Genomic DNA, 16,566 nt, shown 5'->3' with positions numbered 1-16,566 from the left:
GCCGCTTCTTATACTTTTCTTGTTGGTCCTTCAATGGCTGAGATTAAATCTCTAATCAACGGCTAAGATTAGATTTGGCTTGATCCATGACTTTTGGAACCTTCTAACTCAGTTTTATATTAATACCCACTAGTATTTTATTTTTCCTAAGTTTAGACTTATGAACTCCATTAAAAATATTAATTATTTTAATATCTCCCTAACTGGGTACAATTTGTCCAAACCATTTCTAGGTCTTGGAGATCTCATGCCCTTTAGCCTCTTCACCAATTTTTATGGCTAGAGCACATTTGATGCTACCCCAAATCAACAATTTTTTAAGTCTGAACTTAGGGAATATGGTTAATTAATCAGTATTAATTGATATATGGTGAGAATCATGTAGAAACTCACTCGGATTGATCCAAAGATGATCATAGCCTTTGATTAAGTTTTAATCTTGGCCATTGGTGCTCCAATAGTGGATTATAAGAGGAAGTCGATGTGGTGATGGAGAATACACTAGTGCATATACTCAGTTGCCCAGGTAGTTTAAATTGTTAGGATATTCCGACACATAGGATATAGTTAAGTTCAACTTGGTCTAGTATAGAGTTAGGTAAAGTGTGTTTCTTTACCGTTGTACATTTTGTAACTTACAATCCGACGGTCACGATATGTAGTGATCCGACGGTTCACTCTCACCTCGATATTACCGACACTTGATCCGTGGCTTGACACCCGATTGGTCCATGAGTTCTATTTAAAGCGCATGGAGGGTCATTGTTCGGGTAATCCGTGCATGAGAGAAGCTTATGTAAATTTTCATTCTTTGATTAATAAATTGGCTGTAGTACCCACGTTGGGACAGGCCGTGGACTGTTTCCCTCCTTGCACTCTGAGGGTTTTAACCACGTCAAAAATACTGGTGTATTGATTTGAGATCTGGTTGTGAGCGGTGTCCTTTTGGTATTCTTTCTGTGGAACTTACCCTGTAAATTCCTACATAAATTTCTTAGTAGCAGCAGCTCAGCAAAGAAGATAGAGCTAGAGGGTGAGTAGTAGGTGAAAGAGGAGGGCAGCCGCATTCCAAGAGGAAAGTTTCTAGTCCTCGGAAGAGGTAAAAGAAGGAAGGCCGAAATTGTAGAGGGCTAGCGTAAGCTCTGCGCATAGGGTGATGCAGGGAGCTCAGCGCAAAGGCTAGGGAGGCAATTTCAGAGGCAAAAAATAGCTGTGGGGTGAGAGAAAATTCTCACGATATTTTTTTCCAGTATTTTCCTCAAATTAGATTCCCAGTTGGGCATCTAAATTATTGTACTCAGAATTGTTGCTAAAGATTAACAATAAAACCCTCATCTGCTGCACTAGTTTTCCCAAGTTGGGTTTTTTCGAGGACAATTGTCAAAAAATAACTGTGTCAAAATTCTTATGGTTGCTAGAATTTCTCAGTTTTTAGTATTTTATTTTCCGTCGTATTTTGATGGTGAAAATCGTAGCTGTGATTTTATTTGTTGTTTGTCGTAGCAAATAAACTACATAATTAAATTTTCAGTTAGAAGAATAATTTCCAGTAGCTGCAATAGATAAAATTTCACATGGTATCAGAGCACAATTGATCAGCCGGAGAGCTCAGAAGCGAAAAGAAGGAATTTCGCTGCTCAGTGTGGGCAATAGGTCAAAATTTCTAAGGGGAATCGCAGTCTTTTTTCCAGGAGGCTGAATTGCTTGAGGAACACCGATTTTTCTAAGAGAGGGACAAAAAAATTCGATTCTTCCAGACCAAGTGATTCCAGAGGTAGAGGGAGCAACTTAGATTTTCTTGTTGTGCAGACTTCTAGCTGGACGCAGAGGGTTTTTGCAGCAGTTCGCTAGAGCAGAGACAATGTTAGGGGGGAAAGAGGAATAACTGTTAAGTTATGGTATGTTCTATGCTTATAACAGTTTACTTCTTTTCCTTATTATATTCCAAAGATTAGCAATCACATGTACATAAAGTAAAGTGCAGATAGAACATTAAACGATCGACAGAAAACAAGCCAAGACAAGAGACACAAGATGTGGCGGCTAGCCAGGGACAAACCCCACAATGTGTGGGGAAACCCTTTGATCAAATCTTCTTTTATCTTCAATAATTCAGCAGAGAGAAATAGTACAATAAATCTGATTCATATCAGCAGTAGCAAATCCTAGATCAGTAGCATCAGCATTAGCGGCTTCATTATCAAACTAGGGCAGACCATATCTCACAAACCGACAGTCGGATTGACTTCATTCCACCACCAAAAGTTTCGGCTTCTAGAGGAGGTTCAGATGAACCTACAGCGCAGTTCAGATGAGGAGATTTTCTAGGCCACGCAAGTCAATCTTTACTTCTGCAGTTGCAGCTTCAGTTTCAGCAGTTTCCGGCTTCAAACTAGGGCAGTCGATATCTTGCAAACTGTTCGTCGGATTGACTTCATTCCACCACCAAAAGTTGTGGCTTTCAAAGGAGGTTCAGATGAACCTACAACGCAGTTCCAAAGAGGAGATCTTCTAAGCCACACAAGTCAATCTTTACTTCTGCAGTTGCAGCTTCAAATTCAACAGCTTCCGGCTTCACATGTGTGAGAGAGACCCATTTCAGCGCAGTAGAGAAGAGACTCATATCTGTGCAGTAGAGAGAGAGAGATGTGATGAGATGAGTGAGTCCAAATGAGGAAAAGTCCTCTTATATTTATACACAACGTTGGTGGGTGAATAGATGCGACTGTTGGGCTTTTGAGCCTACATGAGTTGTAGGTCGGCTTGATAATAATTCCATAATCAAAATAAATTCATATCTCCATGAATACTTATCGGAATTGGATGATCTTTATATCAATCTTACACCTCTCGACGAGAGGAATCTAATAAAATTATTATTAGCCATGAATAAGATGACCCACATGAAGTTTTGCCCTGGTTGCCAATTTTAACACTCCCTCTCAACCATGGAGAACTTCATCTGCAATCTGTCTATCGGTCGTTACTATTCATCCATCAAATGCACTGCCTTGTACAGCCTGACCCTTGCCCTGCTCTGCTCTATTTTGCCTGTTCTGCTTTGTCTTGTTCTGCCCTGCACTGATCTGTACTGTTTTGTTCTGTTCTGCTCTGCTCTTGCATTGTTCTGTTCTACTCTGCTTTTGTCCGAATTATGAAGAAGAAGAAATGATCGAGGATGTATCATACTGACTCAAAGTCAGTCTCAGAGTATGTACCACTGGTCCCAGACCAGTCTCAACCAACCCAAAGTCAGCGTCATAGTGAGTACAACTCTAATGGTCCCAGACCAATATCATCCTCCACTGACTCAAAGTCAGTCTCAGAGTATGTACCACTTATCCCAGACCAGTCTCAACCGACCCGAAGTCAGCTCATAGTATGGTACAACTTCTACCACTGGTCCCAGACCAGTATCATTGATCCCAGATCAATGGAGGTCATCCTAGCGTAGGGAGTACAGTAGTTACAACGATGCGTCCATCGGTACTACTATGGTCCCTAACTTCATTTCCTTGCTCATTGATTAGATGAGAGGTACTTCCCATGAGTCCCAGACTGCATGGGTAGGATGCCTCGACAGGAGAACTAATCAATCCTGTCCTCACAGGAGAACACATCAATCCTGCTACAATTGCCATGGAGAACACATCAATCCAGACCTCACAGGAGAACACATCAATCCTGCTACAATTGCCATGGAGAACACATCAATCCAGGCCTCACAGGAGAACACATCAATCCTGCTACAATTGCCATGGAGAACACATCAATCCAGGCTGCCATGGAGAACACATCAATCTAGGCCTCATAGGAGAACTAATCATCCTGCTACACAGGAGAGCAAATCATCATGTTCCACAAGAGAGCGAATCATCTTGTCCCACAAGAGAGCGAATCATCTTGTTCCAGTGTGCACCACCAGGGGAGGGTGAGTCACCCTGTGGTCATATATTGCTCCAGTAGGAACCGCAAGCCCTCAAAGCTCCCAGAGCTCAATGTATGCAACATGTAGGACCCTTGTACAAGGGTTTCTTGCCGACTCCAAGTCGTTTGGGAAAATCACAGATTAGATCTTTCGTCGAGGCTTTGACAAGGTGTATCAACCTGTACATCATCTTAATGTGATGGAGCTTCCTTGCTCATCGACTTACCATATCCCAGATGATGTCTATCTGCTGGAGCAATTGACAAATACGAGATTCCTCAATAATCGAATCCCACCTCTGGTTGTTACAGAGAATCACAGTGGTATCCAATGTAAATCCAAACAGCTCACTGAAGAGCTTTCGCAACCAGACTGCCTCACACGAGGTTATGATAGCAACAATATATCCTGCTTCGGCGGTGCTCAAAGCCACCGACTTCTGCTTCCTGCTCATCCAGGATATGAAGCAGATCCCAAGGTGACACAGTACCCGGAAGTGCTCTTACGGTCCACCACACTGCCTGCCCAATCAACATCAGTATATCCAAGTAGTCTCACATCTCCGGCAGTGTATCTTAATCCATGAGAGATTGTGTCCTGAAGACATCTCAGAAGATTCCTGGCATCAATCCAGTGAGGCTCAACCAAATATGAGCTCACAATGCTAACTGCAAAACATATGTTCGGATGGAGGTTCACCAAGAACATCAATGCGAATGAGTTTTTGAAACTCAGAGGCATTTCCCAAGTCTGGTCCGACATCACTACCTTACAACTTCTAAAAGTTAAGATCCTCGAGGTAGTCACAGGCTAGCAGTCCATCATACCGAATCTTTCCAATATATTTACCACATATTTTCCTTGTGATAGGAAAATTTCCCTTGGCTTCTGCCACACTTCAAGTCCTTGGTCCTTCATTTCAAATTCAGAAGCCATCTCCCTCTTACATTTGTGAATGAGAGGGTTTGCACCTGTTAGAAAGAGGTCATCCGCATACAACACCAGTATGAGAGGCTTGTCATCTTCAACCTTAAAGTAAAGGTTAGGATCGGCTTCACTCCTAGTGAATCCTAGCTTCATCAAGTAGCTATCGATCCTCTCATACCATGCTCGGGGTGCTTGCTTCAGCCCATAGGGAGCTTTCTTCAACCTGCATACATGAGATTTTCAATCATAAATCTCAAATCCTTCGGGTTGCTCCACGTAGACCTCTTCTTTGATCGAGCCATGCAAGAACGCAATCTTGACATCCATCTGATGTAGGTTCCATCCTTGTGAAGCGGCAAGGGCTATGATCGAGCGGATGGTTGTATATCTGGCAACAGGTGCAAATATCTCATCATAGTCTATACCTTCCTTTTGGGAGAAACCTCGAGCAACAAAACGAGCCTTATACTTTTCCGTGCTTCCATCTGTTGCATGCTTTATCTTGTAAAGCCATTTGGAAGTGACAATAGTCTTGTCCTGGGGTCTGGGAACTACTTCCCAAACATCATTCTTTATGATAGACTCATATTCTTCGGTCATAGCATCCTTCCATACTTGATGCTTGACGGCATCTGAGAATGACGAAGGCTCATTTTGTATGATCGTGCTCATGATGGTCAGGTATCCTTGATACCTATTAGGTTTCTTACTTTCACGAAAGGTTCCTCGGGGTGCAGCATGTCCTTCAGCATCATCAAGTAACCCCTTAACCCCTTAAGCCATGAAGGCCTCTTCCTAGAAGAGGAAGGCTCATATGGAGGAGGATCAATCGGATCCATGGGTTCTTCTACATCAGGCATTGATTCATCATCCTTTTCTTTCGGTTCCCTGGTGTCGGCTTCTTGAGAGCTCATCAAAGTCGGAAGATTGATCACCTTGCTGAGAGCCATATCTTCGTCAAAGGTGACATCATGACTAATTATGACTTCCCTTTGACCAGCTACATAGATTCTATAGCCTTTAGTATTTTCACCATAGCCCACGAAAATTCCCTTCTTTCCAGATGCTCCCAATTTATTTCTTTTCTCTTTCGGCACATGAAAGTATACAGGGCTTCCAAAAATTTTAAAATGAGAAACATCAGGTTTCTTACCGGTGAATTTTTATTCAGGAGTCTTGGAACCCAATGCTTGATGAGGGCATCGATTTTGTACATATACGACAGTGTTTGCAGCTTCAGCCCATAGAAAATTAGGAAGTCTTTGATCATGAAGCATGGCCCGGGCAGCATCCATCATCGTGTGGTTCTTCCTTCCCACCACACCATTTTGCTCAGGAGTATGTGGTGTAGTAGTCTCCCTCTTAATGCCAATCTCAGGTATGCCTGAGTAAACCAATTGTAATATATCGGAGGTCTTGCTTTGGCTTGAGGGGAATGGTCCCCTTTTGAGCTTTCCTTTGGCACATCCCGGACATGCACCTTCTTTCTCTATTTGGAATTCGGGCATCCCTGTTACCATCTGTCTTACATTGGGTAGAGCTTTGTAATGAAGGTGGGCAAACCTCCGATGCCAAAGTTCGGACTAAAGAGTTGTGTCACAAGACATGACACCTAGCGGACTTCCATCGACCTGATATAATGAATCAACACTAAACCCAAGAGTAAAGGCATCTTTAACATTATTTTTCCATATACATACCTTGCCATTGCTGAAGGTTACCTTGTAGCCTCTGTATTCCATTTCCGAGATGGATACCAGGTTCTTTTTGAGATCAGGTACATATAATACATCTTGTAAGTGAATCGTATTACCTTGATTCAGTTTAAGAGAAACATTGCCTACACCTTTCACTGGGTATTTCATGTCATCTCCAAGGACAATTTCCAGGTTAGTTTCTTTCTCTACCAGATTATAGAGTACTTCTTTGTAACCAGTGAAGTGTCTTGAGGCACCACTATCAATGAGCCAAATTCCCATTGAGTCCGAAGGAGCGGAGGTAGATAGAGCAGTTGGTAGATAATATTCAGCCTGCTTATCGTCAACAGTGTTAGATTCATACCTGGAATTTCTAGCCTTCTTGAATGGTTGCCCTCTTCCTTGATTTCCCGCATTCCTTTTTCCTTTGTTGTTGAATTTTCCATTCCTTCGATTACCATGAGAGGGATTTTGATCATCGTCACGGTGAGAGTCCTTTCTATCAGGGCATTCCCTTGCATAGTGACCTGCTTTATTGCAAATGACACATCGTCCTTTTCTTCCACCCTTAAATCCAGCCTTTCTTTTCGATTTAGACCCAGAATTATTTCTTTTCTTAGCATGAGAGGAAAAAACAGCAGGAGGACCTTTAGGCAAGGGCATTTCCTGCTCTTCTACCCTTGTTTGTTCTTGAATGCATCTAGCCATTAATTCCTCGAAACTAGGAATTACATTATTGTTCAGAAGAGTAGTCCTGAACACATACCATTCAGATGGTAATCCTCCGAGAGTTGTGAGTGCCATTTCTCTGTCAGTAATGGTTTCCCCAATAGATAGGAGATCGTTCTTGATCTCGGTGATTCTTAAGAAGTATTCTTGCATACTTTCATCTTTACCCTTCTTGATTTCCCTCAACTTATTTCTAAGAAACAAAACTTGATTTGCATCATTAACTTTAAATAAACTCACCAGTCTGTCGTAGATTTCCTTGGAGGTGTTTAGATCAGAGATGTAGGCCACCAATCTCTTGTCGATAGAGTCCCGGATGATCTTCTTTGTTTTGACTTCTCCATTTTTCCATTTGTTCTAGGCAGCAGCAGATGCATTTGATGAAGGCTCAACAATATTGCCTCTTACATGGTCCAGCACTCCTTGATCTTCAAGGGTTAGATCGATAGACATCTTCCATCCATGATATTCAGCTTTCTCACGGAGCTTGTCTTCGGCAGGAAAGAGTGTTGAGGGACCCATAGTTCTTTTAGGATAGCCTTGCCAATCTTCTCTTCAATGATTGCTCTTGCTCTTGCTCGGGCTTTGTCTTCACCTCAGCTCTGATACCATGTTAAGTTATGGTATGTTCTATGCTTATAACAGTTTACTTCTTTTCCTTATTATATTCCAAAGATTAGCAATCACATGTACATAAAGTAAAGTGCAGATAGAACATTAAACGATCAACAGAAAACAAGCCAAGACAAGAGACACAAGATGTGGCGGCTAGCCAGGGACAAACCCCACAATGTGTGGGGAAACCCTTTGATCAAATCTTCTTTTATCTTCAATAATTCAGCAGAGAGAAATGGTACAATAAATCTGATTCATATCAGCAGTAGCAAACCCTAGATTAGTAGCATCAGCATTAACGGCTTCATTATCAAACTAGGGCAGACCATATCTCACAAATCGACAGTCAGATTGACTTCATTCCACCACCAAAAGTTTCGGCTTCCAAAGGAGGTTCAGATGAACCTACAGTGCAGTTCAGATGAGGGGATTTTCTAGGCCACGCAAGTCAATCTTTACTTCTGCAGTTGCAGCTTCAGTTTCAGCAGTTTCAGGCTTCAAACTAGGGCAGTCGATATCTTGCAAACCGTTCGTCGGATTGACTTCATTCCACCACCAAAAGTTGTGGCTTTCAAAGGAGGTTCAGATGAACCTACAACGCAGTTCCAAAGAGGAGATCTTCTAGGCCACACAAGTCAATCTTTACTTCTGCAGTTGCAGCTTCAAATTCAATAGCTTCCGGCTTCACATGTGTGAGAGAGACCCATTTCAGCGCAGTAGAGAAGAGACTCATATCTGTGCAGTAGAGAGAGAGAGATGTGATGAGATGAGTGAGTCCAAATGAGGAAAAGTCCTCTTATATTTATACACAACGTTGGTGGGTGAATAGATGCGACTGTTGGGCTTCTGAGCCTACATGAGTTGTAGGTCGGCTTGATAATAATTCCATAATCAAAATAAATTCATATCTCTATGAATACTTATCGGAATTGGATGATCTTTATATCAATCCTACACCTCTCGACGAGAGGAATCTAATAAAAATATTATTAGCCATGAATAAGATGACCCACATGAAGTTTTTCCTTGGTTGCCAATTTTAACAATAACACTATATATTCTTCTTCATAGCCATGGAAAAAAGTAACATTCAGGAGACTTCAGATTTGTCTTCTAGATTGGAGGATGAATTTGCTTGCTTAGCAGGATCAGCTTCACAAGGACTCTGGTATATAGACAATGGAGCATCCTCTCACATGACAAGGGTTAGAGAATATTTCTCTAGCTACAAAGAGGAGTAGATGGGCTTCCAGATTACTATGGGAATCATAACGAAATGTGCTCCAGTAGGGAGAGGTACCATAGATTTTCATAGGGAGTTAGGAGCAAGCACCAATGCTACAAATGTATTGCATGTGGCAGGATTGGGTATGAACCTAATTTCAGTATCCCAGTTACAGGATAAGGGGTATGATATTCACTTCGTAGGGAAGAAAGTGTATGTCAAACACTCGAGCTGGAAAAAGGTAAGATAGATTGGAGTTCGAAGTAACATATTGTACCGGTTACAATAGGTGTTAGCTTTGACACTAATAGGTGTTAGGTAACAGATTGACACTAATAGGTGTTAGCTTTGTAGCATTGGATGTGTTCTAGCCATGAAATTTTGTGGAGAGGCTAGAATACATGAGATCTCCAAAACCCATAATCGTTTATGGAAATTCCACCTAAAAGTGACTTAATTAGATTATTAGCTAGTTTTTAAATATTTCGTAAGTCTAAACTTAGGGAATATGGTTAATTAATCAGAATTAATTAAGTCAAGGTTTGAATGTTCTAGAACCTCACACGGATCAACTTCTAGTTAATACTAGCCATTGGTTAAGATTTAATCTTGGTTGTTGGAGTCCCAACAGAGGATTATAAGAAGTCGATGGGCACTTGAGGTAGTTCCTTGTGCAGATCGAGCTAGCAACATTAGAGTTTGTGTCAGAGAGGGACGCAGTTTCAGTGAGGGGCAGGGACAATGGTTTGGAGAAAAATTTCTAGATCCGGAGAGGCAGCAACAAGAGGCTGAGTTATTCCCAGTGCAAGAAGTTGGAAAGCGTGAGTGTAGGAATGCAAGTGCAGGCAACAAGAGTGTAGGAAGCGCGAGTGACGAGGTTGCTTAGGGAATATCTCTGCCAGATTTTCGTGATGTTTGGATTGCCAGTTGGGCATCCATAGATGTACTTAGATTTCACTGTTGCATAATAAAATAAAACTCTCACTACTGCACTGGTTTTCCCAAGTTGGGTTTTTCCGGGGACATTTGTCCAAAAAAACTGTGTTATTTTGAGTGTGTGCTAGCATTTCTTCCAACGTTTATTCTTCTGCAATTTTGTTTGTGCAAGTTGCAGTCTGAGTTATTCAGTATTTGCTAGAGGAAACGGTAAAAAATTTGTTAATTAAAACAACAATTAGGAGAATAATTTCCAGTTGCTGCAATAGGATTCGGGTTTCTGAATTTTCACATGGTATCAGAGTGCAGATGATTATCCAGAGAGATCAGTAGCGAAGAAAAAAGGAGTTTCGTTGTTCAGTGCGGGTAGTAGATCGAAACCCTAGAAGACAGCGTAGTCACTTTTCTAAGAGGCTAAATTTTCTTGAGGAGATTCGATTTTTCTGAGAGGGACAAATGGTAGCTCACAACAGTTACATAATTGTTTATGTGGCAGCCTTCAATAGAAAATTGTGGGATATGTTTCCCTTCTTTCCCACATAGCTGCACACTTGTGCCACTTAAACACATACGCTGCCATCCAAGGAAGACTACACAGGCCATCTACAGGTATGCTTCAGCAGTTTGATTGCCATTTGGAGGGCTCATCTTCATTGGGATCTTAGTCATGTGGCCACTTGGAAACTCAGTTTATCATTGGGATTATCTCCATTGCTACTGATCTAGGTGGATATTGGTGGCCATCCACCAATTCCACTTGGACCCCACCATTGCTTCTTTCAATTTTTCATTTTCCTTAATTGTAGCACAGTTTACTATTTTTAGCAGTTTTTCAGGTCCTAAACTTCCGGAGCCGTTTTGAGACCCTAAACGACGTTTTTTTGGAAGAAATATACCGCCAGCAATTTTCTGTTTAAAATCATCTTTTCCGTCGTAGTCCTTAGAGAGATCTTTCCAACAGGTTATCATGCGTGTCAAACGGAGATAATATGACCAAGTCACGACCTCGGGAAGTTGGCTGTCCAACTCACCCCAACGGGGCCCATAAACTCTTGGTGTTACATCTCCTCAGGTTAGGGTTTTGGTTGTTTAGGGTTTGCTTTTATTGTTCAATAATAAAAAGGCCCTTGAGCTTCATTGTAAGGCAGTTCAGAGGCATGTAGCCGTCACATCTCTTCTCAGAGATAAGCTACCATTTCCCTAGCTGGTTTATTTCCATTAATGTTTGTAAGCATATTTCAGTTTTTTACATTAATGAAATGAAGTATTATTTCCGCTGCATCTCTGTGTTTATGGTTATCTCTGTAATTTGTTGTGTTCCTCTTTAAATCAAGATTATTTACACTTGTCATTTCATTTTTCATTGGGATTGGCTCCCATAGTTCTATTTAAATGAGCTTTTGGCTATCATATTGTATCTTTAGAATGCGCTTTTGGGCTTGCGGAGACTCTGCTGGATTTTGTATTCATCTTTCATATAATAAAAGAGACTTTGGGGTACCATTGTGTTGGTGTTCTCCTTCCATTTCTTGAGGTGATGTTATTTCAATTTTTGTGCTTTACATTCTACATGTATGTTGGATTATGCTAGTTATCATTTTGCCACTTGTTTGGATTAACATATGCAAGCTATCTTGTATGGTTTTTGGGTTAGAGAAATACTCTAGGAAGAGAAGCACTAGAAGATTTTTGGTGAAATCTCTAGCCTTCTCCTCCATTGTATAATCTAATCCCTTATGATTGTTGACATATTTTTTCAAGTGTGTAGAGATCTTTAGATTTGATTGAAGGATTTACTTGGGTGTGGGGTAGCTCTCCAATAGACGAACTAACTCCCAAGATCAAGAATAGAAGGACCCAATTGGTTTTCCTCAAGGATCTCATCAAACGATTTTGAAAGAGGGAGTTTCCTTTCCTCTAGCTTATTAAGATCACATAAATTTAAATTAAATATTTTTCTTGATCAATATCTTGTGCTTTCAAGGATTTTATTTGCTACCTAGAGCATTGTTTTAACTAGACAAGTATGGAGTTCTACTTGCATGTCTTGATCTAGTTCTTGTACATTAATTGTAGATTATCATTTTGACTATTTCATGTCATCTTTGTCTCCATTTCAAGATTGCTTTGCTTTCAATTTTTGAAGCATTCTACTTTTGTTTTAAGCAAAATACAATTTCATTTCTTAAAGAGCAAATACTTGGAAGGCACTGGTTATTTATGTATTTCACGCTTATCTTATGATGGTTATTGCTCATATCAGTTTTTACTTATAAATCTTAAATAAATAATCTATTTAATTCTAACAATTCTCCTAGAAACTCACATCTCTTTTTAACTTAACTTTTCATTAGGGACCACTCCCCTTAGCTAACCTAGGAGATAGTTTAAACGAAGAGAGAAGGGATTCAGTGAGATAGCCCCTTCTCTGAGTTCCCTACCACCAACCACACCTTGTGGGGTTGAAGGCTTTTCTCACTGACTTGTAGGTAGGTGTAAGCGGCAGGGTCAACATGCTTTAAGCCTCAAAATTTGCAGGGAGGCTAGGACACATGTATTCCAGAATACCCAGCAATTGTTTTGGGAAATTCCTCCCGAAGACAGTTTTATTAAAATAATTAATTATTTTTAATGGATGCCTAAGTCTAAACTTTGTCATATACATTGGACTAGGATTTTTGCTATTTTTAGAGCTAATTGCTGCATACATTTACTACTTTAAATTTTGTCTCTATTATAGCATCTCTCAATGTATGGGGCATGTAATGTGAATGAAATCTCTTATGAGCAATTCTGGTAGCGAATTGACCTTGATAAGCCATATCCTTTCTACATCGAAGTATAAAAGCTGCAAGATTGCTTCTCTTTGACCTAGAAGGCAAAGTAGTCTTGAGGCCTTCTTGACCAAGAACCAAAGGGCCTCACTCATATTCGTCATAGACTCCATTCTCCCAAGACTAAGGCACTGATCTACCAAGAGGTGGTCAGCAAAAATAACATCTTTTTCACCTTTTCCCAGGTTTACCCAAGTTGGGTCACTTAGGACATCATTTTCCCGACAAACTATCCCTCCAAAAAGTTTGATCTCCTAGGGTCTCCTGCACTGGTGTCTCCTCAAGGCCTCCTCCAATTTTGAAGCGATTCTGATGGTGGAGTTGGGAGAAAAGCCAAGCCCTAGTTCCGAGACCAAACTTTTCCCTAACATCCCCAAGGCTAGTACCTCATAGGATCAATTCAACACCTTGAAGGGAAAATTCTTTCTTTCATCCTTTCCCCACCTTATTTAAGGTAAGAACATCATTGGTTGTCATACTCTTTCCTCCTACCCTAGACTGGCTCCACTTGGTCCTATGTGGTCCCGTTCCTTTGAAAAGACAATTCTTCAAGAACCATTTGGGATACCAATTTCAAAAAGGATTGTAGGGATTGGGAAACTCTTTCACAAGTCATATCCCATAAACCTAACCTTCAAATCCTCCCTTCCTTTCCCTAGAACACATTGAATCTTGCTTAGAAAGTAAGCAAGCTCCATCCTTCAAGCTCTCCTGGGAACGAGATTATTTAAGTCACTCATATACATTCATTGATTTATACCTCATCGGTGACTCCACAATATACCGGGTCTCCTCCCATCAGTGAAAGTCCATAAATAGAAGGGAGCCTTAGCTGAGGTGATAGTGAGCTAAGTCTGCATTTGTTGCCCTTGGTCTAGCATTTGCCCTTTAGTTTGAGCGTACTAGGCACAAAATAGGATGAAACAACAAGCAAATCAACATCATAGTGAAAGGGAATTTGAAGTGGGGGATTGGGTATATATGAGACTACAACTATATAAACAAATGTCCCTCAAGCAACAAAAGAAGAAAATAAATTAACTTCGTGGTATTATGGCCCCTATAAGGTGTTGCAGAGAATTGGAAGTATGGCTTACAAATTGGAGTTGCCTCCATCTTCACGTGTACATCCATTCTTTCATGTTTCTTACATAACGAATGTAATGGATGATAAGGTCCTAGTCCAAACTATTCTACCAAAGATTAATGAAGAAGGGAAAATAATACTTAGAACCAAAATTTTTGTTGGAAACAAGGACTAAGCAGCTGAGAAATCGAGCAATTATTGATTACTTCATCAATAGAAGACCCTACCAATTGAAGAAGCAACCATGAGAAGATGATTTTTTCATGCAGAAACACTCATAGATAGTCAAGTGTTGAGTACAACACTTCTTTGAAGGGGAGGGGCATGTTAAGTCTTATATAAGCCACATGTTAACCCAAAAAAGCTTTATTAAGCTCTATATATTGAGTGATTACATTTCTATTGTTATATTGTTATGTACGCTAGAACCCCTCATGGCCCCATTTTATTATAACTATACCCCTTTGTCACCTATATATATAAAATAATATACACACACACTAAGGAGACCTAGTCTTTGGATCATCAAATAGGGTCTTGTTCATTGTATTTATTGTGAAAGGAGGTTTCCCCCTTGAAGTGGACTGTAATTATTAGTTTCTTATCATTTTTAAGGTGCAAGAATCATAGCATTATTGGGTATCCTACCTTCCAATCATTTGTGGAAAATTTTCCCTTTTTCTTGGTAAGGGAAGAGAAATACAGTTCATAGAAAACTTTACATCCATCTGTCAGTTGCACCTTTGGCTAAGCTTTGGCACTATAAGGGTTGCAACTTGTGTCTATGCTATCATAATTATTGATTCAAGGGTTATAACTTGTATCTATGCCATCAAAATTACCTAGGACTTGCACCTAGGCTTATCTGCACCTACCTTGGGATTTCAAACCCAGGTCTCCACATTCATACAAGCTTGGTCAGCTTGCTGCTTGCCATTAGATGACACTCCCGTGAGCTTTTTCCCAAATTGACAGTAGTATATTATGAAAAAAATAAAAATAAAAAATTGACAAAGCACACACAATAGATTAAATGCCAATAATAAGTAGCCGTTTCAGACAGTTAAGCCAAATGTAGGCTGCTAAAAAGTATATTATGTTCTGGCTTGCTATATAATTTTAAAATCTATTCTGTAATCCTGGGCACTGAATTCATATGCATATCTAGCAACTTTTTGCAGTGTTATTATAATGACAGTGAGGTAACAGATGAATTGGTCGAAAAGATATTGTTACCTGGCCTTCAACCTGGTGCAGCTGATGTATTTCTCACATTTATTTGCTATTCAGATGGTCCACTTCCTGAGGAACTGATACCAAAAGTGGAGGTCAGTAAATTCTTACTTGCTTTTGTCTTGAACTTTGATATGTTGTTCTCAACTTTTGAAGTACACGAGTGATATGATCTATCTATTCGAATGCAGTGTCCTGTGCTAGTTGTATGGGGAGATAAGGATCCATGGGAGCCTATAGAATTAGGAAGGGCATATGGTAACTTCAAAAATGTGGAAGATTTTGTAGTTCTGCCAAATGTTGGTCACTGTCCACAGGTTAGTGCTTTCTCATATCTAATCTATTTGGAATTTGTTCATTATTTCTCCTCTTAACATTTATCTTCATTCTAGGACGAAGCACCTCATCTTGTAAATCCATTGGTGGAGGAATTTGTGGCTCGCCATGCTATGGATTAAAGCCAAGAAGCACGCACATATAAGCTTGACATCGGGGAATTGATGACTCTTATCTGATGCAGGAAGCATAATGCAGCCGGTTATATCATTATTGTTATGAACCTCATGCAGAATGAGATAGTAACTAAAAGTTTGCGTGGCCAATAACCTCTGAAGAGGGAGTTTTTGGATCATTACCTAACTGGGAAATTTCTTAAGTTTCATGCTTAGATGCACTTTCTTCTGCTCTGTGATCTACACTATGTATTTAATTTTTCCTTCTTGATGCTTCAATTTATGGAGTCTTAGTAGTTCTATCAAGACTGCAAAAACAGTTGTCGCCAATGTTATATAACAAAATTTGAGAGCTGAAGTCACAATTTTTTATTTTGAGCTGACCAGGACTGGGCACTGACGTTCTCACCATGGCTGCTTAGAAATGTTCAATCATCACAATCTATGTGTTAGCAAATTAGCTCATAGAATGGGTCTCTCCTATATAAATGACGAAATGACTGAAGATTTTAGGAAAAATGGAGATGGTAACACATCCAAAATATAACAGGCAATGGCTTTTTACAGGATATTTAGAAAATAAGAATCCAAGGTACAAAAAAGGACCATATTTATGCCAGTCAGTAATTCTCCATCTATGGGGCTGTTTTCATCAGTCAAATATCTTATGTAATTGAATTCCGTTAAACTATATAGGCCTTAAAAACGGAATAAATGTTGAAACTATTTGCTCTAACACCCAGTTGAAACATAATACCTTCTCATAATCTTTTTAAGTCGGTCTGAACCTAATTCAGGACTTTAAACTTTTAAAGTAAATCGAGATAAAATCAAATAAATTCACCTATATCATAAACGAAGTTACACAGTTACGTGTATATACCTTAATAATAAGTAAGTTTC

The 16,566-nt window shown here is 40.0% G+C and overlaps 1 protein-coding gene across 1 annotated transcript in view; it reads left to right on the top strand.

The window, feature by feature from the left end:
• LOC149186121 (alpha/beta-Hydrolases superfamily protein) overlaps positions 1-16,046 on the top strand; it is a 168,390-nt gene extending 152,344 nt beyond the window's left edge. The window contains exons 6-8 of the mRNA XM_089410905.1: positions 15,160-15,306; positions 15,403-15,528; positions 15,604-16,046. Of these exons, the coding sequence (XP_089267031.1) occupies positions 15,160-15,306; positions 15,403-15,528; positions 15,604-15,669 (339 nt within the window). The 3' untranslated portion in view covers positions 15,670-16,046. The remainder of the gene's footprint in view (positions 1-15,159; positions 15,307-15,402; positions 15,529-15,603) is intronic.
• The last annotated feature ends 520 nt before the right edge of the window (positions 16,047-16,566 follow it).

This window comes from Pinus tabuliformis, chromosome 3_1 (genome assembly GCF_031772625.1).
Source record: "Pinus tabuliformis cultivar Carrire ecotype Pingquan chromosome 3_1, CPIR1, whole genome shotgun sequence".
Lineage (NCBI taxonomy): Eukaryota > Viridiplantae > Streptophyta > Pinopsida > Pinales > Pinaceae > Pinus > Pinus tabuliformis.
The sequence above is the reverse complement of the archived record's forward strand: the minus strand, read 5'-3'. Positions and strand labels throughout refer to the sequence as shown.